This window comes from Ixodes scapularis, unplaced genomic scaffold (assembly GCF_016920785.2).
Source record: "Ixodes scapularis isolate PalLabHiFi unplaced genomic scaffold, ASM1692078v2 PGA_scaffold2__306_contigs__length_199485367, whole genome shotgun sequence".
Taxonomy (NCBI): Eukaryota; Metazoa; Arthropoda; class Arachnida; order Ixodida; family Ixodidae; genus Ixodes; species Ixodes scapularis.
The window spans coordinates 38,980,690-39,005,808 of NW_024609857.1; the positions used below are offsets into that span (position 1 = coordinate 38,980,690).

Sequence of the window (25,119 nt, forward strand, 5' to 3'; positions counted from 1 at the left end):
CCAAACATAACTCGCCCCGGCTCCGTAGGGTGGCACGGTGTTTATGGTCTGCCATCTATTTGCTAGATGGTGACACCGTACAACTCAATACATAACAAATTCATTACGATATGCAAACATAAGCTTGAAATTAAGAGTTGCGTCCCTCTAGATCTAAATGTTCCACGTTGGACGCATGTACAAAAGAGTGAGAAAGAGAATGATGGATTTTGAGGCAGTGAAGCAGTTTCATTGCGGGGCACTTCCCCAGCTTTATTGTCGCAGTCTGAGCGGCTCCTGCTGTTCCTTGGCAGGCTGTCCCAGCGCGTCAAGCCCCCGGCGTGCCAGAGTGCGCAGCACGGCCAGGGCCGCCTCGTCGTGGGATGCTTCGAGGGAGGACCCTGCTCCGTGGCTCACTTGGGGCGGGCACGTCGTCAGTGTCACCAGCGACAGGAAGTCCCGCTTGTTACCCTTGGGGAAGTCCGTGAAGTGCACCTGCATACGTTATCTCAGTGTAAGAGCGTGTTCATTCGTCAAATTCAGATATAACCTTCCGTTTGCCCCACATTCCTGAGGAGGTGGCACCGAGAACTACCCTATTTACACGATTGTAAGTGGACCACTCCACACTGCACATCAGCAGAATAAAGAAAAAATGAATCTTTAGAGGCACACTTTACGGCGAATATGTGAGAACGGCAAAGTTTCTTTTTCGAAAGCCCAGCCTCCAGCAAGCATCAACGCCCTCTGGCGTGCTTTAGCGGCGCAGGCACGCGCAATGGCGCAGGCACGCGCGATGTGCATGAGAGGCCAAGGCATTATCGAAACTAAGAAGCTCACGCTGAGGGCAGGACAGCTGAAGCTGCTCCCTGTCCTTCTCACTCTGTCTGTGACTAGAGGCTATGACTCGTCCGCACTGGTGATGTCAGTCCCATCGTCATCACTGCTACGTTCTCAAAGCAAGTCGTCAGTGTCGTCCAACGAAATCTCGCACTTCGCAATGATACCGTATCAACCACATCTTCTGCGCTTGCTCGGTGATCGCGTTGCACGTCACGATTAGGGACCGATTGTGCACTTTAGTGGCGTACGTTGCAAGCCTGACCTCAAACTCCGAAAGGCATCCCCACCTATCCAGACTTTGGCCCGCGGAAGCCTCTTCGTTTGCCGTCACAGTTAAGATCTCGCACCATTGCTGACTCTATTGGAGCACCACCCGCTCTGATGGGTCGAAACTGCATCCAGCAGCTTAGTAGTTGGTCGCATCTGGGTGAAGAATGGCCATATACAAGCACCAAAAACCTAAGCTGCCCGGATCACGCGTGTCAATACAAAAAAACATAGCTGACGCTCCAGCATGACCTCGACACTCGATCAAACAACGTGCGACTCTGAATCGTGTGAAAAACTGCGAAAAGAAGCCGCGGAAAGTGAGGTGTGAGGCTGTTCCAGCGGCCTCCGGAGTGGCTCTTGCAAGAAGTGCCGCCACCCCCCGAAAGTTGGGCACGTTGGGCACTGTTCACCACTGTAGATTTGGGCTAATTTGCAAATCGCTATCAATAATTCTCGTTTGCAAATAAAAAAATTAATAAAAAGCTTGTAAAATGAGAACACGAAATAGCACAATGCTATAGGTACAGCCGGCTGAATTTTAACAAGCCAAGGTGTTCTTGATATCGCGATTGTTTCGTTTTTGTCGGCGGTGGAATGCTTTGGTTCGATCATAAGTCGGCCCCAAAGTTCAGATTTTCAAAAATTTAAAAATGGGTCGACCTACATCCGTGTGAATACGGTACGTAGTGTACCTTTCCAGCATATTAGGAGTCAAACCAAAAGTATGGGGCAGGGCATCCTGAAGTGCACCTGCACATTAACAAATCCAAATGACAAGACAACATATTACAATCGACAAGCAAGATAAAAAAAATGGGGAGCTCGCAGCTGTTCGAAAATGCGGCAAACGCTGGCATGGCCCCAAGTCAAATTTGAAAGATGTATGTGCCAAAGCAACGAAGGGCATCGGGCAGGTCATAGGGGAGGACTGAAGATTAATTTATATCACCTAGGGACCTTTTGACATGCAACCAAAATCCCGCCTTCTCTGCAATAAGCCTCTGCCAGATAGCCGGCACCTCGGCTGGGATTCAAACTCACCATGTGGGAATCTGCAGGCCCACGTGCATAACTCGACGGCTAAAGCGGGAAACGTGAGGTGTACCATTGCAAACAATACGAGTGTGAATGGCCTGTCACACTTATCTGGTGCACTGCCCAATCCTTAGAGATGCTCTGGTTTAAACTGGGACTAAAACTCCAAGTTTTGGTTCCAGTCTCTCAACCATATGACAAATCGAGAAGTAATGGGATTCTGGGAACTGCAGTCGTGGCAGAAGGCCAGATCGAGTGGTATCGTTCATACTGTTTGTTTGAGGTGCAAATGAACATTCATCTGTTGGCGAAAAGGAGGGGGAGGGGTCACCTGGAAGCCCAAAACCTCGGCCAGGTAGAGCAGCTGCTGCTTCGGACGCACGGGGGCCACAGTCAAGGGCGCCGCCTGGCGCAGGGCCTCGGCCGTGGGGGACACCCCTGGGTGGCCAAAACGACAATGGTGAGAGTCCGTTTGCTCTACCGACACAACTTTTTCACAAAAAGTAGGTAAGCCAGACAGCCTGATATCAGCCTGGGGATATGGCATGAACAAGTAAACTATAGTTGCTAAAGAAGCTCATTACGATTGGCTGAACTAGATTGGTGCATCTGATCCACATTCAATGTGATCTTACACTGTCGTCCCATATATACCCACATTTTCTGGAACAAGGAAGCAATATGCCGTCGTTTCATTTGCCGACAGCATCCAACAGCAGATACATTGTGTCTGCCTAACTGCTGCTTGCCACAGCAATTTCTTGCAGCAGTCTTTCTTTACAAATTGCAAGCACCAATCTAGTTTACATTCAGCACAGTTTTTCTTAATTTCACCGACCAAACCTTTATGCCTTTAGGACTTTGTTACTGTCTTACAATTTTTGTTTTGTGAGCGTTTTCACCAGTCGTCTTTATTAAGTAATGCATTTAGCTAAGCGACGTCACTCAGAAAGAATGAGATGCAAAACCGCATCACTGGAAGACTGGTTTCACGGAAGGCTAGTTTCATGCAAGCCTGATTTCATGCCAGCCTGATTTCATGGAGGCTGGTTTCACTTACCGTAATATCCCGAGTCATCGCCCACCCCCCTACCACCTGAAATTCGTTAAAAAAGTGGGGTGGGCCATGTCTCGGTGGGTGAGCACAAACACTTGAAAAAAAAAAAGCGGAAAAAACCACCTATTTTTCTTTGCGTATCTAGCGCTGATGCACAAGAGATACATCAAACTCAAAACTCGATTTAGTTTCATTGTTTTATAGAAGAAATGCTCACGAAAGAATATTTTACAATAGCGAAGTCCGTTGCTTGCATACGCGCTAGAAACACCGCCGATCTGCATATAGCGGGAACGTTTGTTCCGTGAAAGAATGTCACCATTATGTTCTCCTAGTTAGTAAAAAGAAAGAAAGAAAAGTCTACAAGAAAATAGAAAACCCGACCAGGCGCAACGAGCGAGCGAGCGGACCAAAGAAGCGACCAAGAGCAATGCTGGGAAAGCGGGAAAGCCGGCGGTCGCGTTGGCAAATACTTTGGCGTCGGGCCAAGTCGGGCGCCTTGTCAATTGCAAGCTCTTGCGCAACTTGTTTGGTGCGTACATACGTGCGTCCGTCCACGGCGGGCTATCAATGCACGGTTGGGACGCTCTGCAAACGTCTCTGTAGGACGTTCCAGCAAAGCTTTATTTACGCTTTGGCTTTGCCTAAAATATTGCACAACCGCGGTCGCGACGGGCGGGAAGAAGGAGCGGGTTCGCGGTGACCTTACTTCGGCGGAGACAGGCTTTGACCTAACACTCCGCGGTTACGTTAACAAACTCTTATTTTGTTATCTCCATCGTTTTCGCACGGATACACGACCACTTTGGGGTCGCTCAGGGAGGAAATGCGTAAACAAAAAGAAGTGTCTTTCCCTCCTTCGTTTTACTTTGTCACAGACGTCCTCCAACTGTAAGGTCCGCGACCGCGTCATTCGGGTAGGATGAGTGTTCGCGGATCGCAGAGTCCGCGCTGGGATATTTGAAGGGGTGGGCGATGACTCGGTGTTTTTTCGGAAATCGATATTTGCCCCAAAAAATGGGGTGGGCGATGGCTCGGGGATGGGCGATGACTCGGGATATTACGGTAAGCCTGGTTTCACACAGGATGGTTTTATGAGAACCTGGTTTCAAGCATGCTGGTTTCGTGCAACCCTGGTTGAACGAAAGCCTGAATCATGCAGGTTGGTTATATGAAAGCCCGGTTGTAAGCATGCTGGCTTCATGCAACCTTGGTTTCATGCAAGCCTGGTTTCATGCAGGCTGGTTTTATGTAAGCTTCGTTTCAAGCATGCTGGTTTTGTGCAAGCCCAGTTTAACAAAGGCAGTTACTATTTTGATGTCCACTGTAAAAATATTTCACAAATTCTTTCAACGTCTCGTCACTTCCCTAAGACATCATATATTATTATTTTGACGTCCCCTTCAATGCAGCCGTGGTAGAGTAGTAGCTGTTTCATGGTATTGTTCTGTTTAGCTTCTGATGGTGTTGTTGGTGTTGTCGGTGTTGTGTTGACGTTTTGACGGATTCATGTGTTGCATGCCTAAGAAGTTTCAGTCCTAGTTGGCAGTGGAAATGTCTTATTCAGAGTGTGTGTGGGACTGGCTCAACAGTTGATCCTTTCGGACGAGAACAATTAAAACGGTTAAAAACAGGGCTCCCGCCCCGTTATTATCCGTTTTCCGTGAGTTTGTTGTTTAGTTGAGATTTTCTGTTTGGTTTCTGTATAATGAGCGGGTTAACTACGAAACAAATGAGATGTAGATAAAAGAGTGTAAATGCAAACATTGTCTCCTTGATGTTTCTTGACCGGTGCGAACAAACAAAGGTTCTGGCACGGTTGTACGAGACACAAGCATTTTCCAATCAACCGCAAATGTTATGACACGACATTCAGTGCCTTTATCTATATAAAACACATGAAATAAATTATAAAGAGCAGCGGTGCCACATTCTGCAATGTTGGGCACAACCAAGCAAACATTATGTGCGGTCTGATAGCTGATGTACTTTGAGAATTTTTTTCGCATTCCACATCATTTAGAAGTAGGGCTGGGCAATTAAATGCTTTTAATTGCCAAAAATTAAATGCTTTTATCACGCAGACCTGGAAGAGTACACCTGGATGAAGGGCAACATTTAGGTCAAACTTTAGGATAAAGTAAACTGTAGGGGTGAGATTTGTAATTGCAGACAAGTGCAAAAGGCTACACGTGTCCCGGCTACTTCGATGCCGTTTGAGTGTCCGTTTAGCACAGCAGGGGCTATTGTAAGCAATCAAAGGAGGTCCCTCTTGCCGGAGAATAGCTACGAACCCCTTTGTCTCATGCAGCTGAGGTAAGAATCTGTGAGAGTATCTTTAAACTATTCTTAACTGCACATAGAGATTGATTCATAATCCAAGTTCTATATTGTGCCGTTTGCACATACTCAGCAAAAGCAAAACAAATAATATTAATTTATAGGGAAGCTACGGAGCTTCTTGGAAAAAATGAGTTAGAAGTGAATTCTAGTGTATTTTTACCCCGTGAACCCGAATATCCAAACCATTTGCTGCGTAAGTATTGTTAAACGCGAGAAAAACGCGAAAGACAGTCGCTGTCCATGACGTCATCGACGGCTCTTTTGGCTGCCCAAGGCTAGGGGGGCGGGGCTTCAGCCCCGCCCCCCTAGCCTTGGGGTATTTTTACCCTGTGAACCCGAATATCCAAACCATTTGCTGCGTAAGTATTGTTAAACGCGAGAAAAACGCGAAAGACAGTCGCTGTCCATGACGTCATCGACGGCTCTTTTGGCTGCCCAAGGCTAGGGGGGCTTCAGCCCTATTTTGAAATTGCTCTTGTGGCTCTCCGGCGCGTCGCATTGAAATATAATTTTGATATCTGTTATTCTAAAGGCCAAATGAACGCAATTCAAGCGTTTTTTCTCGAATGTAGAAGTGCCCCATCTTCCCTTTATACTTTTTTTAAATTATGCATAGGAATAAAAGAGACCAATTAATTTATCAATTAAAGCGTGGAGATTTATCAGGCTAAAACTTTTATGACGCCCAGCCTTACTTAAAAGGTGATAAAAACAGCCGTCGACTGCATGACATTTGCTTTAGGAAAATATGCGTCGAACTGTAACGCTGCCTGAAGCAACATATTTTCTTTACCGCCACCATTAGGGTGACCACCCGTCCCGCGACTCGCGGGACTGTCCCACATTGAGGGCTCGTCTCCTGCGTCGCACGAGAAATTCCCAAATCTTCAAAATGTCCCGCATTTCACACTGCCGTAAAATTCACAATGGAGCACGAGGAAGCGCGGATGTCGCAGTTAATCGTGTGAATTGCAATAGTACGTCATTTTCTATCCAAGCATTGCAGGAAGCGACCATCGTTCTCGCAGCAGAACCGACGGGCATGTGCCGTTGTGATCCTACCCTTGGTGGCAAAATATTGTAAGAGAAAATTACTCGCCCAAAAATTAAATATAAATTATTGTAATTATTTCTAAATCGCTGAATCAACGTGAAAGGGTTGCTGTGGAAATTTTTTTTAGTGAAGACAGCCACACAAGGTGAAATGCCTGCAACTCACAACGGTCGAAAAATAACATATTAAAAATTTATGTAGGACCATATTGATAAAAGTAAGCAAATAATCCGAAAAAGATTTACTGTTTCCTATTTCCACTTGATGCATTGAGTTCTGCTGCAGTCGATTTTTATGTTTTCAACTTCGACACATTTAATAACATTAAAAAAATACAGTCGAATCTCGTTAACTAAAACTCGAGGGGGACCGAAAATTTGTGTGAATAAAGCAAAGTTTGAATTACCGGGAAGTTTTTTTTCCCACAGAGACGCATAGAATGGGACCTGCAGGTTAGCTTGAATTATCCACAAGTCTGAATTAAGAGAGTTTGAATTAACGAGATTCGATTGTATATCACTGAGTGTGAACATTCTTTGAGCTTAATTGCTGCAATGCAATTTGCAGGTGTATAAACAGCACAGGATATTAAATGTGTTAAGTCTGTTCGTGATGAGCCGGCACGGAGGGGCGGCACTTTTGTTCCTTAACAGAGCCTCGGTTCGTGGTGCGCGTGTTAATAAATTTCCTCTTCCCCCCCCCCCCACCCTGCCCTGCGTGTCTCGCATTACGCTTGCAGGAAGGTGGTCACCCTAGCCCCTATCGATCGCTCACCAGTCCAGACTCGGAAGCTCCAGAGTAGCAAGTTTGAGACGCCAAAATAATTACAAAAATATTTTAACGGGGGACATCAAAATGTTTTTGAAAATATTCTCATGTCTTCAGGAAGTGGCGTCACAGACGTCAAAATAATGTTGAAAATTAGTTTGAAAGTGGACGTGGAAATGGCCACCATCTTTAACAAAAGCCTGGCTTCATGCAAGTCCAGTTTCCTGCAGGTTGGTTTTATGGGAGCTTGGGTTCATGCAGGCTGGTTTTACGTAAGCCTGGTATCAAGCAAACTGGTTTCATGCAAGCCTCGCTTCATGCAGCAGACGCAGAACGAAGAACCACCTTGGTCCAGCAGCTCCTTGGCGATGGCCGAGCTGGCCTGCAGGTCTCCTGCACTCTCCCCCCCGTCGCTGGCAGTTCCCAGACCCTGGTTGGTGGCGGGGACCAGCAGCAGGCCTGGCACCAGCTGCCGGCCCCCCCGAGGGTTCGGGGGCACCTCTTCCGGCCGCACGGGGGCCTCGCCGCCGCTCGAAGGGGTCGGGGACTGGCCCTGCGGCTGCGGCCCCTGGTTGGGACGCAACGATGGGAAATTCAGGGTGGGCACCAGAAGAAAGTGGCGTGTTTTCCTGCTGGCTGTCTTTTTTACCCCTTTCCTAAAATAACTGAACGATGGAGGAAAAAAAAACTATATTCTTGGAATCTACATCCTGAGACAACCAACCACTGCTTAGTTCTCAGTTCAAAACAACTAAGAGTTTGTGTTTCTGCCATTTCAAGGAAATTTCTTACAGCTAAGCAGAAGCTTCTGAAAGGCTGTTTCTAAATAACCATTGTGAGCAAATAACTTTTTTTTTTTAATATAGAAAAGGGAGCCTTATGCACTGACAGTGATGTGATTGGCCTAAGCCATTTTGGAGCACCTTTTGGAGCAGCCAAAACAGTGTTTCGGAGCAACAAAAGTGGCTTTTGGAGCAGCTAAAGCAGTGTTTCGGAGCAACAAAAGTGGCTTTTGGAACAGATATTCTTAGAGAAAAAAATTGTTTCAAGTGCTGGACAAACCAAGGACACTTTGCTCGCCACAACAAACAAATTATAGTCCAGTTAGACCACCTTGGAGTCTCTAAACACGTAACTGAAATGCCAATGACATGACACATTCTGCAATGCTTCAGTTAAATTATACGTATATATGTACCCGCTATAGGTAAATAAGAACCAAATTGCACATATTAACATTTATTTGAAAATGACCAGCTCAGTATAAATAGCACAGCATTAGGTTGACTAGTGATAAAATAAATGAAAGCAGTCTCCAACTGATGAAACATGTGACGTAACTACTGCAGTGCAATACGAAATTGTCGCACGATCCGAGATGGCTGTACGATCGAAACCATGCCACTCCGCTCCGTCGCCAACTGGTTCCCAAAATTGCATGCAAAATGTAACTGTCCAGCATACGACAAAAGACTGTCCAGCGGCACGTGCTTGCCAGGCCGGCAGGCAAGGTACAAGCTAAACACACAGAAAAAAAAATAACCTGAGCACATCGATGCAAGACATCACGAGCCAGGGTCAAAAAGTTCTTGGAGAGCTTTGTGCAACGGCTGAACTCGCGAGACAAACAAGCGCGCTGAGCGGGTTCAGCCTGCAGACATTGCATTCTTTTCTTTGGCTCACTTCCCTTCACTAACTTTCTTTCTCGGCAGATTTTTCACGCACCAGGGTCCCTCCCGAAAGAAAGCCCACCGAGAGAAACCTAGGTAATCAATACTTCGACACAGAAGTCTGAGCTAAAAAGAGATTTTTGTAGTAGCGTATTAAACAAGAACAGGAATGTTAATGAACATTCGGCGATATTTAGTTTCATTTTAGAAAGCGGCATATCTGCAGCGACGTGGGGACGGCAACATCCGACGTCGCGCGACCACGGTGACTGGCAGGCAGGAACCAAATATAGTTTTCCCATGGCCGTTGCCTTCAGGAGCGAGTGCTTCAGCTCACTAAGGAACTCCCGCCACGCAAAAACGTGGTTTCGTTTCATAGCATGACGACATGGCTGGCACCCTAGCACGTTAGCGTCGGAGCGCCGCACACGTCCGTCGTCTATCGTTAAAAAAATAATAATAAAAAATTTTAAAAACACGAGACGATGGGGACGCGGAACGAGACATGACGGGAAAACCATGCAAGACCGGATGAACGATTGATGCAGGGTACTTTGTGTCGGGCGGCCGCTTGCGCCACCTAGCTCACCGCGTGCTTAATTACGGTACTCAGTTTAGTTTCGGTTTAGAAAGGAGACCAAAATTGGTACTTTGGCGCAGGCTTGGCACAGATTACCCATATCTTGGCAAAATGTAGCAGGATGTAGCAGGGTTAGCCCTTTGGCGCAGTTTGGCGCAAATGGCGCAGCAATCACATCACTGCACTGACTGTAATTTACATAGTATAACATTAAAAATAAAATAAGAGTTTCAGTAAAAACGAGCACACATCTTGTTTGTTAAAGGGGCCTTGCAAGGACTTTTTTCTACTTTGCAATTTGCACCGAACCTGAGTGCACTAAATAAAGTAACTTAATGAAACTTCTCTTTTCTCGAATTTCGCTTTATTTTAAAAGTTATACGCAAATTAAAATTACAAAAATTAAGCAAAAATAACCTCCTTCATGCATCCTTGGTTGCTTGAGTGGCCGTGAACTAGACGAGGGGTAGTGAACTCAGCGAGCGCTCACAGCTGCCGCACTTCATGTCGACGGCTCAAGAGGGCGCCACTTAAGCATCTTCTGGATAGGCTGTATGAAGCGGGCAGCCAGGGCGACTCGCATTGCATTTGCTGCGCGATTAAACACTAATTCGGCATGACACTTCATTGGCCACGAACGACAGCAAACACGGGGTAAAGATCAGTTCAGAACGAGGGCCACTTAGCGCTGCCATACCGCCAAACGGCCAAACCTCCAGTTAAAGCTACTCGCACCTTTTTGGTGGAAACCACCAAAAAGGCAGAAACTTAAATATGATTACAGGGACCCTTTAATACCCAAAGATAGTTAATTGTGCTTGACAAAAAATACATATTTTGTTTTTGCAACATGTACTAGTGAAAATATCCTATAATTCACAGACTGTATAAACAGGTTATCCTTTACCCTAGATATAAATTAACCAGTCAGTAAATGAATGGGCAGAAACAGTTTATCACTAACGCTGTATGAAACAGCCATAAAAAGAAATTCCTTGCCACCTGCATTGGTGGCAACAGATAGGCAATGCATCATCTCCCTCTGGGATTCGTAATACAAGTTTCACTTTCAGGGCTCTCTGCTGGTTTCACATGCATCATTTTGCATCCTAGCCGATGACTCTGCAAAACCTTTGGTAACGTTCCCAGCCGGACAAAAAGCGAAAAACACTTTATTTGCAGATATTTCAACACAAAATGTGCGAACAGCCCTAGAAAACTATCTGCGATACATTATTTGAAAGCAATGTGTCACGCACCATCTGTCCCCCCTATCAGCAAGTGATGCATCACATGTTATCATATGGTAAGCAGTTGGCTGTGTGTGTGTGTGTGTGTGTGTGTGTGTGGCTATATAACGTGTGAATTTTTCAATAAACATCAGTTGAGAGTGCGCCTTGTCCTGTTTCCCTTCGTCTGTGTCCCTGTATTTTTTCGGCGCTTTTTTGCTTGGCTGCTTACCATGAGATGAGCATGACGTTGCAAAAGAGTGTTGCAAATTGTCACAAGGCCACTGAATTTGACAGGCGTGCCCGCCGCGGTTAACGGACTTCCGAGCTCAGAAAAGCTTGTGAATAGACACCCAGTGTAGCTCATAACACGCTGCAGATCCGTCTTCCCACTTTATCCGTATGGATAAGATACATTTCTAGATATTTTTAAAGTGACTTAGCCCCCTTTGACTTTCACAAACGCAATTTAACTTGAATCGCTATAGTGGTCACCGACAGGGTGAAAATGGCAAAAGTAAGATCTCTGGGCTTTACGTGTCAAAGTGTCGAAGGGCATCTGGCAAGTCGAGAACGGCAGGGTATCTCTTTGCTGGGCTTTGGCTGCACACGCATGCTCAGGGATCATGAGACACCAAAACATTAGCGAAGGCAACAACCTCACACTGAAGGTGGCACGAATGATGGACCTCCGTGCCATCTCCAAGTCGGTCAGTGACTACAGTCGTTTTAGCAGATATGCAGGGAAATGTTAAAACGTCACTTCGACATCTCCGTCACCCTTATACTGTCGCACCATATGACAGAGAATCTTAGCCTGACCGTTTGTTCTAGCTAGCAGTGGCGTAGCAAGCAAATTTTCGCGGGGCGGGGTGGGGGGGGGGCTGATGTGGCTGGGATGTCTATGACTTGGGGTGTCGAGAGGGGGAATCAAAATGCATGAGTATATTATAGGGTCGGCTGGATTTCAAGGGGGGGGGGGGTTGAAGCCCCACAAGCCCCCCTCCCTCCCCCCCCCAGCTACGACCCGCTAACTAGCAACCCTGCGGCGTGGTTAAGAGAAGGGTGAAAGACGCACACGGCCAAGAGACAGGAGGGTGATCGGGTAGCAATGATAAGGCTCATTATCATGGTGATGATCATTGAACTTCTCACGTTATATGTGAAACACTGAGACACGCAACGCCAGTCCCGTGCTGGCAAGGAAAAATATCCTGTCAGCTGGGGTGGGCTTACCAATAGGCAGAGTAGGTATATGCCCTTAACTTAATTCGCTCTTTTCTTTAAATCTAGCTATTTTGGGAATTCTAGCTCCAAATATAGCTACATTTTAAAATTTTAACTCCAAACTTAGCTACTAGTCTTGTGAGAATATTGGATTTTGAGTTCGAAGCGAATTTGAAGCAAATAGTGGTTTTGGCCGAATATTTTCGATTCGAATATCGAATAGTTTTTTCCCACCTTTCACTACCGTTGCATAATGCTTAGACGAAAACCCAGCTAAACTTGTGAAGGTTGTTCCGCTTGTTCATTTAAAGTCTAAGTTTAATCTATTTATATTTATGAACTGTGACCTCAGAAGGTCTGATATCTTGGGATGGCAAGAAAACGACGGATTTAACATCAAATGAATCCTATAGAAATGGCCAACTATATCCAATTGAGTGAATTTACAAATATTGCTATATAAAACATTCTTCCTTTAATCGAGACTCAAAACAGAATGAATCGCACATGATGAACGCAGGTTGTAAGGGCATTTCTGCCTAACAGAGTATGCTCTTGCATAACAGTCCGTTTAATTTTGAAACTTTTACTACAATGTAGACATACACATTCCGAAAGTTTCCATTCATTTTCATATACAGCCGGCACGCATGCAGCATCCCGCTTTGAATGTGTGCTTTTCTTCCAAACATGCAATTGCGATATTCATACTTTTCCAAGTGTGTATCGCGGCTGGTTACCCCGTTAAGTGCGCTTCTTACTGAGCACCTATGTAATGCAGAAAAGCAACACCCGCAGAGCTCGCTTCCGTGGGTATTGCTTCTCAGTAAGAAGCGCACAGTGTATTGGTGCTCGGTAAGAAGCGCACTCAACTGGGCTAACTCGCCGCAATCAACGCAAATAGTGCAGTTCTTCTCGAAGCAAAATTTTAATAGTGTATTATTCAAAGTTCTGAATATTCGCACAACCGTATTAGCTACCCCTCTCCCCCTCCTCATCCTCCCTCCCTCCCTCCTCCCCGCCCCCCCTTTCACACACACACACAAAATGCCAAGTGCGCCTCTGCCTGTCAGTGACTATGGCGCACGCTCAAGCACGCACCTGCGGTGGCCTCGAGTAGCCCAGCTTCTGGAGCATGGCCTCGGCGGCCAGTCGCTTGGCAGTCTTCTTGTTCGGGCCGGCCCCCTGGGTGGTCAGCGCACCCAGCACGCACTGCAGCACAAACTCCCTCTGGCGGGGATCCCCCCTCTCGGAGACAAGGGAGTAGCTGGGCTCGGGCTCTTTCTTCGCCTGCTGGATCTGGATGAGCCGGGAGATCGGGTTCACCTGCAAACAAGGCCCGACACACTCGTAAAATATTTTGCGATTTTTTGTACCTAAGTGGAGGACCGAAGATGAATTCCAACCACCAGGGGGATTCTTTGACGTGCAGCAAAAATCTCGGTTATGCGATGGCTTCTCCACAGTAAGCTTCCGTCAGATTGCGGGCACCGTGGGCACGCCAGGTATGTAGGCTCAAAGTCCTGGCCGGGCCGGAATACGACCGAGGCTTAAGAGGTACCATGGGGGTCTTTGAGTTTGCCTTTTTACGGCGATAACTCAATCTAAGAGTGTCCCAAAAAATTACCCTTTTGTGCAGACAAAGTGGCGTGTCATGACCTTTGATCACAATTTTAACGCGATCGAAGAATAATGGCAAAGGAACCGACGATAGCCCAACAGCACATTCTTTTCTTCAACGTTTTTAAAACCAAGCCATATGCATAACCTCATCAGGACATCAGAATTGGGTCAACGTTATAATGCACCCTTGATTTGGTGAAGGCACTCATCTCTTTGGCTTCATGTCTGTTGGGTGGGTAACTAGCCACCCTGCCCCAGACAGAATCGGGCGGTCGTGTTGCCATGCAGCAAAATGGGAGGGCTAAGCAGACTCCTGACCTCCGTTTGCCCCCCTAAACAAGAGAATGTGCTTCGGTGCCCCAGGTGGTAATGGGAGAAAGCCCCAGGCCGATCGGACATAAGATACGGCGCACCGGGTGAAGCTTTCCAAGTCTGCAGGAAATTGGCATAGGACTTGGGCAACTGCAGCAGGTCATCCAGGTACGCCGATTTGTCGGCGGACACCACTGGGCACAACAAGCGTCAGCCCATGGTTTGGGTCTAGCTCTTTTGTTAACTGCACGTCGCAAAACAATTGTCCCGCCTTCATAGTTAGTCCATGCATTACTGTTGGATGTAGTTGGCCTGGCCCTGTTTTGACAGAATTTTCATTAAACAGAAGTTTAAGTCCATTCCTTGGCTGTTTTGTGCATTTATTCATTTTATTTGTTTTGAATGCAAAGTCAACTGAAAAGCTCCTAACCATGTGCAAAACACTCTCGATTCACTTGAGAAATCTGTAGGCTCCTCTAACATTTCATCTTGTCTATCCCAAGGCCCGGAGGGATTCCTCGGCCATCAGCCCAGACAAACGGGTGTTTTGCAACACTAAGAATGATGAGAACCGCTGCCTCAGACAAAGAGCCAAAGAGGAGCAGCCCACCTCGCAGGGGGTCGGGGCGACGCGCTGTTCCCGCACCAGGTTGCGGGCCCTCTTTTTGGGCGGGGCTCTGCGGCGGAGCAGCGTTCCCGGTGGCGGCAGGGCCCCAGCCGGCGGCTCGAGGGGCGGCAGCTGGCGCAGCTGCTCCAGCAGCCCCTGGGCAGCCCGCTTCTTGGAGGCCTTCTTGCCATTGCCCTCTCCCTCCGCACTCAGCTCCCCCACCGTGCACAGGGTGCGAAACGTGCGCATGTGCGGGGGCCCGCTCTCCTGCACCACCTGCCACCAAAGAATGAGTCGCTCGCTAAACAGAAACCAGGGATGGGCGGCAGTGACCGTCGGTGGCCGAGTTATGCCCCGAGGTACAGTGCCTGGCACGCTTAAACGGCTGCAGTCATGGGTTTGTAAGCTGAGACAAGAGTGGTGCTTGTCTGTTCCTCTTCCTTGATAGTACTTGCACAACCATCCGTCAGCATCGCGGCAATGCATATCAAAAGACATTGGCTCGTGTGATGCACAAATGCCACTCTCGGGACACTCTTTTGTGTCCCCAATGCCAGGGATTGTGTGTTAGATTACATGCCATTTGCCTTTTGGATCATCTACGATAGAGTGCATTGAGAGAATCAAGACTATGGGTGTAATTCTTTTTGTACTTTTAGATGACTATTTTCTGAATAATTATTTAATGGAATGCTCATGTAACATATATTCATTAAAAACTTTGCAAACTTGTGGGAGAAATGAATAATTATAGACACATTCTTCCAGCAAACATTAAAAAAAAAAAGAGTTTATAATGCACTTCTTTATGCCCTTATCTGTTACGCCCATCTAGTTTGGGGAACGACCACAAAGGGTAACTTAGTCAAGTTACAACTACTACAGAAAAAATTCCTTAGAAAAATTGAAAATGTTCCTCGTGATCATCACTCTTCCTCTTTTTGAAAAACAAAGAATCGTTGATATATAAAATACGCATTGTTATAGGTTAATTTCCCACTATCAACAATCTGTAAAAGAAAATATTAGGATTATTTTAGATCTTGCTAAGCTCCAAAAAAATTAATCTCTGTAACCATCAGGTTATCGAGCCCCTTCCATATTACCACCGTTTGAAGTAATTTTGGTACTCAAAGATACCGTTATAAGTTACCAGCTTTATTTAAGCACTTTGTTTTCTCGTGCTATAATAGTATCATCGGTAAATAGTCACACCATCTAAGAAATATTAAAATAAAAAAGCATCATTTATTGTGTATAATATATACTAATTATAAAAGGTATATTTTTGTATGCATTTTTTCTATATATTTATCTGTATGTATGTATATGCATGTTCCTCTTGCCAGTGCCACCGCAACCTCGTAATGGGGGCACTGGAACTCGTCCAGCTGCAATCTTGCAGCTTTTTTCCAGCACCCTTGTGACAAATGTATTGTTTCTGGTAAAAATAAACTGATTTGATTTGATGCTAGAGGAGGGAAGGGAATAGGATACCAAGCTTTCCTGAGTATGTAAAATACTTTTCATGGCTATCTAAAATGAATGAATGAATAAGGCATGCAGAGGAGCATTAAATAATTTTCTATTTTGCTGGGAGCATCTGCTACAATGGCTACCTTGGCAGCACTGCCTGTGAAGATGTCGACTACTGGCACACTTCCTTGCAATGCTGGGAAGGCTGCGTACTACCCTCCTTGAATGCTCCGTGAAATCCCTCATACACTGCCCAATATGATAGGCTGCACCAAAGTAATAATGGAGGGGGGTGAAGAACAGACCTAAGGTTTGGTTTGTCTCCAGCAAAATATCTTTCAAAGCACGATGAAAAGACAATATGCGACTCCAGCGACCTATAGAGGTCGTCACTCTCGGGGGCAAGCATGGTGGTTGAAAACGAGCCGTGCCGTGCCGTGCGCCAGCTCGACGCGCCAAGCTCGGGTTTCAGTAGGTAAGCATTGGCCTCAAAATGGTTTGCCCCGATTTCTATCCGCTACAATCCAAACCTGCGGCGGTGCGTTGGCATACGTGAGCCTCCACAGGCCTAGCCTTGGGGGAAGCGACAGAGAGACCATCTACGATCCTTCTACTGCATCGAGGAACGTCGATAAATGCGCAACGTCCGGTTCATGCAGTTGCGTAGGTCGCGTTCAAAGCAACCTAGGCAAGTACATATCGATGTGACAGTAACGACAAAGTCGCCGGGACAACTGTTTGCCCTAGACTACGTCAGAAGCGATGCAAGGAGCACGTAATTCCTTAGGCCATTACGAATTATGTTTTCTCTGCGGCCCTGTCATTGCTGCCGTTTTTGCTGCCTTGGACGCAATTGACGCTACTTCCCACGCTTTACTGACAACATGCAATGACAGAAGCAACAAAGTGATAAGCATAAATTGTGAAAGGACCTGTTCCGGCCAGTTCAGTGGTTTCCCACTTGGTGCCGTCTGTTTTGCTGGAATTGCGAATATTGATTGGGGTTCACAAAAAAACGACTAGGAAGGCACTTTTTGCACGGTGTCCCCCAAAAAAACTTACAGGGTTTTTTTCGGCGCAAAAATAAACTATGCATCGCTGAACACCAATTCTCCGCCCAAGGTAGCACTAGAGGTCCGAACCAGATGTCAAAGTTTCAGCCCGAACCGACATCTTATTCAAAAGTTATGTGATTTTGTGAAAATTGCAATGGGAAAAGGGGGCCCATTTTCGGCCGTTTTCGGTTTCTGGAGCTATAGAGCTCCATGTATTCGAGAGCACCATCGGCCGCCATTTTCGCACTGAAATTGTCTGAAAATCACTTATAACTTTTGAATAAAATATTGGTTCGGGTTGAAACTTTGGCATCTGGTTTAGACCATTAGCACTACCTCTAGGTAGAGAATGAGCGTTCGGCGTTGCATAGTTTATTTTTGCGGCGAAGAAAACACTGAAAATTTTTGTTTGGAACACCCTGTACATGGCTTTTCTTAGGTACACAGGTTTTTTCAATTAATTTCAGTTGCAAGTGCACCTTGTACCATTCAACCTGACTTGTCCCTGTTGTTTTTGACACTTTTGCCAAACTTGAAGGGAATACCATGTTTCTTTCCATAACCACCGAATAAGCTAAACTTCGGAGCAATTTCACACCCACCTGGAAGGAGACAGAGAGTCCCCTCTTGAGAGCGAGCTCATGCACGAGGCTGACAGGCGACTTGAGCTGGTCCCCGGGGGCCTCCCCCAGGTCAGCGGGAACGGGGTCGGGGGGCGGCCGGGGAGGTAGGCCCCGCAGCAGGGACAGGGCCTGCTGCGCCGCCGCATGGCGCGCCGCCTGCTCCGTTGGACCTTCCCCGTGAAACCGACGGGAGCCCACCTCCAGGCTCGCCGAGAAGCTGGTGGGGACCGGGCCCAGGGGCCGATAGCGCGGGGGGTACATCCCTGGGTGTAGGTGGGGGATCATCATCATCATAATCGTCATCATAACCACCATTGTCGTTGTCGGAATCAAACGCAAGTGTGTGAACAGGCCTTTAAACACGTGGCGATGGACTGCCAAGGCCCATCACTACATGATAGACCTTGGCAGTCCATCACGCCAGAAACAAACTTGTTCCCAGAGGCCCTTGGCTTTTGGATGGAGGCAGAAGCCAACGTGGGCTCGGCTGATGCAGCGTAAAGAACCGAAAACATTACAGAATATGTTAAGAGAAGACTAGAGGACTGGTGGCATCAAAGCAAGAAGCAGTGATGTAGTTAAACCTCATTTATTTTTGACTGGACCAGAGCATGAACTTTGTTCACCCTAGAGGTCTAGTTCACCCGATACAAAGCAAGATCCAATTCAATCAAATCATCTATTTTTTCTTGAGGTCCCGCACAGGCATCATACAAGGGAGTGGGCATTTGCAGGGTGTATTTTCTAAGATGGAAAATATTAGAAAAAAAAAGACATTGGGAATAAAAAAATTATTCCTGCAGAATAACGTAATAGACTGCGGTGGACATCAGAGCACGAGTATAAAGCACCAATCACCAATTAATGGCTTAATTACCGTATTTACTCGCGTACAGGTCGACCTGTCTTTCAAAAATCGCCTCATCAAAACTGGGGGGTCGACCAATACGCGAATCCCGGTATTATATTTTTCAACTTTTTTTTTTTTTCGGGGGTCCCGAAGTTAGGGGGTCGACCTATACGACGTATCGACCAATATGCGAGTAAATACGGTAAGTAAAATCCGCCAACTATTTTTTAAGCATTGTTTTTAGCAGGCAAATTTCAACCAGAGATTTGCAGCCCATCGCCAAAAAAGTTGTTGGATATTAAATAAATTTTTCTTCACACTTGGCAAATTTTGGTAGCTGCGTGTTGCACTGCTCCTCAGTTGAGGTCAGTTTTCTTCGAGTTAAAAATAGCGCAGCTATATATAACTTGAATAGGGTTCGAAAAAAGTAAAAACACTTATAAAAGTCAACCTCGGACACAAGACAGATAGGATTGTAACACTTTAGTATATATACAAAATCGTTAAGCAAATATGTCTACTGGCATTCCGTACAATGTAAGAACAATTAAAAAAAAGGGGTGTAATTAAGTTGTACCTGACACCCTCTCGTTTTGCACAATTTCTATTCAGTATTTTTTGGTCAAAACCCTCATTGAACAATACCTTGACAAATTAGCCTCATCTGTGAATACACTCCATCCTTCTAGAGAACCCGAGAGCTGTGACCCCATAACAAAAGCAGCAAATCTGGGGTTTCCCAAAAGGGCATGCATGCTACGCTCACCCTGAAAGTTGAGGGGGGGCAAGTAGGCCAGCTGCGGAAGCTCCACGACCCGATAGGTGGCCAGTTCGCCCCGCTTCATTGCCAGCGCGTTCAGCTCCACCGTCGGCGTCAGGGGCGCCTGAGCGTGGTTTGCCGGGCGTGCTACGGGCCGCGGCAGCGACGTCTCTTCGAGCGCGCGCTGGGCGGCCGCGTGCTGGGCACGCTTGATGCTGGTCCCCGAAGCCTGGTACTCCTCCTGCCAAACAAGCGACAAATGAATTTGGGGGTTTTATGCTTCCAACCAACAAAGGGTGCCTGGCACAGCCCAGCAGAGGACTGAGGATTAATTTCGACCACCTGGGGATCCGTAGGCCAGCGCCTTGCCTCGGAGCCACCGAGGCAGTTCCGGACAAGCAGATTAACAGGAGTTCCGGAAGGAGACTACAGCAAATCCCATTCCCAAACTCCCCAACTATTTCGGCAAAAGTTCTTGGATCAACTCAGCGACACGCAAAACTATCAGTAACGACGACGGTGGTGTTCCCGACTTTCAGGAAACAACAAAATGATGCCTGATTTAGTCTATAACAGTCATTCTCAAATGAGGGTCTGCACACCCTGTGGGGGCCCTGAAAGCCTTCTCAGGGTCCCGAAGACCTCAACCGTCAGTCAAGCCGACCATTACAACTTTTTCTTTTTTATTGATGTTTGCTGTCCCACGGAGCTAAATACTGCACCAAACCACAGGCTCCAAATAAGCAGGGTTGATTATATTTTGTTTCAAAGCTTTAAAGTTGGTTTGCAGGCAATTATTTTTCTTTGTTTACCCTTTTATCATTGCGATTGCCCAATACCCCCTCCTCTCCACCCGTGGATGGGGTTCTTTATCACTTTCACTGATCCGGAAGGTGTACCCAAAACATCAGTGGTTGAGGACCACTGGTCTATAATATGCACGGAAGAAACCTTCAATGAACGCTGGACACAGGACGGCACTTGTTCATTTTAGAACCGAGCTATGAAAAGTAAGAGCAAATTATGTAGCACTTCTTTCACACGTGCGACAACGCTTTGTCGCACGCAGATCACATGTATGACAAAGCGAGTGCTGTGTCATAGAGAGCGACATGTACAGGGTGCATGACTTGCTGGATATGCTCTCAAGGTGTACTGCAAAAAGCGCCGGGCCTCAACTCCTCAGCATGAGTGATAGACGGCCTGGCAATAGCTTGTTTTTGCCAACCTCTCCGAGTGTCGACTGTATGTAAAATCCTGAGAGATGCCCCACCCCCAAAGATAGCCCACCCCTATTTTTGGCTTGATTTACTATATTGTTTTAAATACCGAAAGATAGCCCACCCCTAGTAATAGTAGTGTTGTGATCAATGATAGCCTAGGCGTAGATGCGGCTAGTTAGCTTTGGCGGGATATGAGCGAACATTGCTGACTGAGAAGTACAGTCATCTTTGCTTCGTTGCCCCTCGCCCCCATAACAAGCTCGGAAGGGACACTACCTAAATATAGCAATTTGTTTACTTTTCTTGATTGTACTCCGAAAGTTAGCCTACTCCATATTTTCACCCAATTTGCTCTCGATGCTAGGTGGACTATCTCTCGGGGGTTTACGGTATACTGGTTTGCAGGGTTGTAAATTATGTAGGCACAAATAATAGTAACTGCAGGCTAGCAATTAGGTGTTTTGTGTGTGCCTGGAGTAGAAGCCTAAATACTTTTATTTATTGTTTGCAATTAAATTTTTTTAATGGGCTGCTTGTTCATGAGGGTGAAAGGTCATACATGAAATAGCATGTTATTCTTTTTGGAATAGAGGTGTTTCTAGCGATATATATTTTATGTGCTCCTTCTGGATATTACACGATTATCACGTGTAATATCCCTTGAGGCTTGGGACCGCATTTCGACGATTAGCATCTATTAAATCTGAACTTTCTCGTCAATCAGTCTTGCCAGTTCAGCAGCTTAGAGCCACCAATGACGGTGAAACACCAATTAAGAAAGAAAACGTCGCTGCTCTCGATGAGCCAGGGACATCCCGAAAACGCTCTGGCTAACTTGTCACCTTTGCTGCTGTATGAATGCAGCATAGCAAGCATATTTATTTATTTATTCTGATGGAATATGTTCCATTCCATCTTTATGTGAACCTACTGCAAAGGCTGGAAGCCCAAACTCCTTGATGTCAAGTGTGCCTCGGCAGCACGCATGCTCATTCAGTGGAAGCACATCCTGGATGGCTAGGTACATGTGTATGTTTTAAAAAGTCACGGAAGTGACGTAATGACGTCACAGATGCCATTATGCCACTTCTGTGACCTTTTAAAACATGCTGATGGAATATGTTCCGTTCCATCTGTATGTGAACCTACTGCAAAGGCTGGAAGACCAAACTCCTTGATGTCAAGTGTGCCTCAGCTGACAGGGCCGTACCCAGAAAAAAATTTTGGGGGGGGGGGGGGGGTTTTCGGGGACAACGGCGGCCATTTTGAAAATATCTATTGTCTTATTTTCACTTATGAATCCTGTGCATCGGTGGCATATAATGGAGAGTTATAGCAAACCGGAGAACTGGTCCCGGTTTGGTACCCGGTATCCGACCGGCGCCACTGCGCGTGCGCAGAGGTGGAGATTAAAATCGGCTGGCTGCAAGTGCACCGACCACGGTCGTACCCAGAAAAAATTTCGGGGGGGGTCAGAGCCCCCTAACCCCCCCCCCCTGGTTATGGCCCTGCCTCAGCAGCACGCATGCTCGTTCGGTGGAAGCACATCCTGGATGGCTAGGTACATGAGTATGTTTTAAAAGGTCACAGAAGTGACGTAATGGCGTCACAGACGCCATTATGCCACTTCTGTGACCTTTTAAAACATGCAGATGGAATATGTTCCGTTCCATTCTTATGTGAACCTACTGCAAAGGCTGGAAGCCCAAATTCCTTGATGTCAAGTGTGCCTCGGCAGCACGCATGCTCATTCTGTGAAAGCACATCCTGGATGGCTAGGTACACTCTCTGGCAATATGAAAGACCCACTGGGAGCGCGTGGCCGAGGCGGTGGATGGCGGGGGCGCTGCAAGTGCTCCGGGCAATTCCATTCTGCTTTGAGGAAAGGTTGCTCACTCGGGCTCAGCTAAAGCGAAATGCGCTTATCAGATTGTGCTGAGCCCCGAGTGAGCATCCTCCCCTCGAAGCAGAATGGAATAGCCCGGAGCGCTCGCAGCGCCCCCGCCAGCCACCGCCTCGGCCACGCGCTCCCAGTGGGTCTTTCATATTGCCGGAGACTGTACATGTATGTTTTAAAAGGTCACGGAAGTGTCGTAATGGCGTCACAAATGCCATTACGTCAATTTCGTGACCTTTTAAAACGTGCATGTAAATGTTCAACCTAGCCACCCTAGAGCCCCACACTGGTGCTTGTAGCCTTTCTGAGCACTCAGATCAAAGATGAAATAGAGTGAAGCCCAGGTTCTAAAGCGATCTTGCACATTGTACCATAGGCAGAAAACTGGTACCGGGACTTTCTTCTCCACCGGAAAAGGATTGATAGTACTCGAGGGCTAGGTTGGACATTTACATGTACATTATTAAAGGTAACGAAAGCTGAGGGCTCGAGTGTGGTTCGGGGACAGTCCTGCGGCTCCGATCGGGAGCCCCGAAGCGCGTCCGTGCAGCGAGGCCGGATCACTTACGTTGCCGGCGAGCCTGAGCACCACGGTGAAGTTCTTCTTGTGCGGCGGCCCGGACTCCTCGACCAGCCGGTACTGGAGGGCCACCTTGTTGAAGCGCGCCAGCTCGTTGACCAGGCACATGGGCGTCTTCTTCTCTTTGCTGTTTGCCACGGCCGCAGTGGGCTGGTCCCCCGGGGCGCTGTCCGGCCCAGGGGGAGCGCACTCGCCGCCTGGACTCGGGCTCAACATGCTGCGACGGCCACTGCGAAGAGGCGACGCCCGCTTTGGGTACGAGCACGCCCGGAGACCGTGCGCTGGGCGGCCTTGCCCGAGAGGCGCACGCCCGACACACGACTCCACGAGAGGCGGTGTACTCACGATCGGCGCAGATGGGGCTCGGTCGAGGACAAGTCCAGGCGGGGAATGTCATTTCAAGCCCCGGCTGACCGGGGGTCAAAAGACAGACCACCTAACGATGGCAAACAGTGAAGAAAAATGCACGGGCAGTCGGAGGACTACGCAACGCTCATGGTAGCGCAGCTACACCGGCTACTCGGCCGTCCGCTACTGGCTTCGGTTGGCTTCGGACGGCTATGGACGTGCCTGACCATGACGTCATCTTTGTGGCCTTTTTCGCCGGGGCATTTTGTTCTGCTATCTGCATTCTGCATTGCAAGACAGTACCATAACACCACCATACTCAATCACGCTTTCATTCCTTTCCGTTCCGAATCCTTCTACACGCATCAATTCGGTCATATCATGGATAGAACATCCATTCATTCTCGTAAGGTCATAACGTGATAACGGTGATAACGTCATCCACCTTGTCCGAAGACCGCGGAACTGGCGGAACTTCTAGCAGCTGCCACTTGGACCTCGCGAACGTAGAACAACGCGAATTCTCAGACCGTGGGTCGTAGAAGCGTTCCAAACTACCGCGGCAATTACGGCAAGAGACCGAGGGTTCGCTTGTTTTCCTTTCCTCGAGATAGGCACGGAGATCTCAGTGGAAGCGAGCGATGGGCCGAGACGGCGTGACGGCGTCGATTCGGATCCTTGTGGGCGTCCCGCCCGGCCACAAGGATCTGAAAGTGTGTAAAGGCTCAAGCAGCGGAAGTGTTCTGTCTATTTGAAACGTAGCCTCTCCCGAACAGCAGAAGACTGGCGTACGAAGAAAGACTACACTTGTAAGTTGTAGCTCTGTAGCTGGAGGTCTGAGTAATAATAATAATAATGCTTTATTCGGTTTCTAAAACCCGGGCGACAGTGAAAAGGCTATTGCCCATGCCATAGAGGCCCACTGCACCGACACCAAGTCTCGGTGTCGGTAACTGGCTGTCAGTCGTCACGCTTATCCATAGGATAGGATGACCGTAAAAGATGTTTGGTAAATGTTGAAACTCTGGAGATATTTTAAGAAGTTGATGCCGGCTTTTCATAAACCTTGGGAGTAGAAAGGGGGGGGGGGGGGGGGGGGGGGGGGTTGGGTTGGGTTCAACATAAAATTAATTTTTAACAGAGTTCTTCATTGAGGACACAACTGCCTTTTATTTAATTCTTGCCCCTTTACAAACAACGATAAAATAATTTCTCGTCGTTTCGGAAGATCTGTCTATCTGTGTTTCTTGGAAGATTATCATCTCAAGCTGGCTTCGTTTCTGTTCAAAAGGAGGTGGAGTGTCTCACTTTTTTTTTTTTTTTATAGGCACATAGCCAGGAATTTGATTCGGGAGGCGGCCCACCCATGACAAAACGCTGTATGAGGGGGAGGGGGGAGAGGAGGCCCCAGCAAAATGGAAGATTTCGTGGGGAGGGGGGGGGAGGCTCTCCTGGCCCAATCGGCCCCCCCTGGATACATGCCTGGCCTCACCGATCTGAAGACGCTGCTCAACGAAATGGAGTCATTCGAGGACAATCTCGCAGGACCAAAAAGAACGCAGAACTGCAGCAAACATGAAGGTGATTATCTTAACTTCTTGAGGATCTCGTCGGCAACGATCTCGTGCCAGCAGACAAACTTGGAGCACTCGAGCCCCTGAAGGGGCAGCTGCGACTCGTCATGCAAGAAAGGAAGGAGGCAGTCGAGAA

The 25,119-nt window shown here is 47.4% G+C and overlaps 1 protein-coding gene across 1 annotated transcript; it reads right to left on the reverse strand.

Moving 5' to 3' along the window:
* Positions 1-222: 222 nt before the first annotated feature.
* On the reverse strand, positions 223-23,607 carry LOC8051244 (double-stranded RNA-binding protein Staufen homolog 2). The gene is made up of 9 exons (XM_029985275.4): positions 23,407-23,607; positions 23,050-23,290; positions 19,368-19,602; positions 17,731-18,014; positions 14,601-14,873; positions 13,157-13,381; positions 7,695-7,917; positions 2,459-2,565; positions 223-474 (listed from the first exon to the last, which is right to left on the reverse strand). Exons 2-9 carry the CDS (start codon positions 23,275-23,277, stop codon positions 253-255), a joined length of 1,797 nt encoding a protein of 598 aa, XP_029841135.2. The 5' UTR covers positions 23,278-23,290; positions 23,407-23,607; the 3' UTR covers positions 223-252.
* Between the last annotated feature and the right edge of the window lie 1,512 nt (positions 23,608-25,119).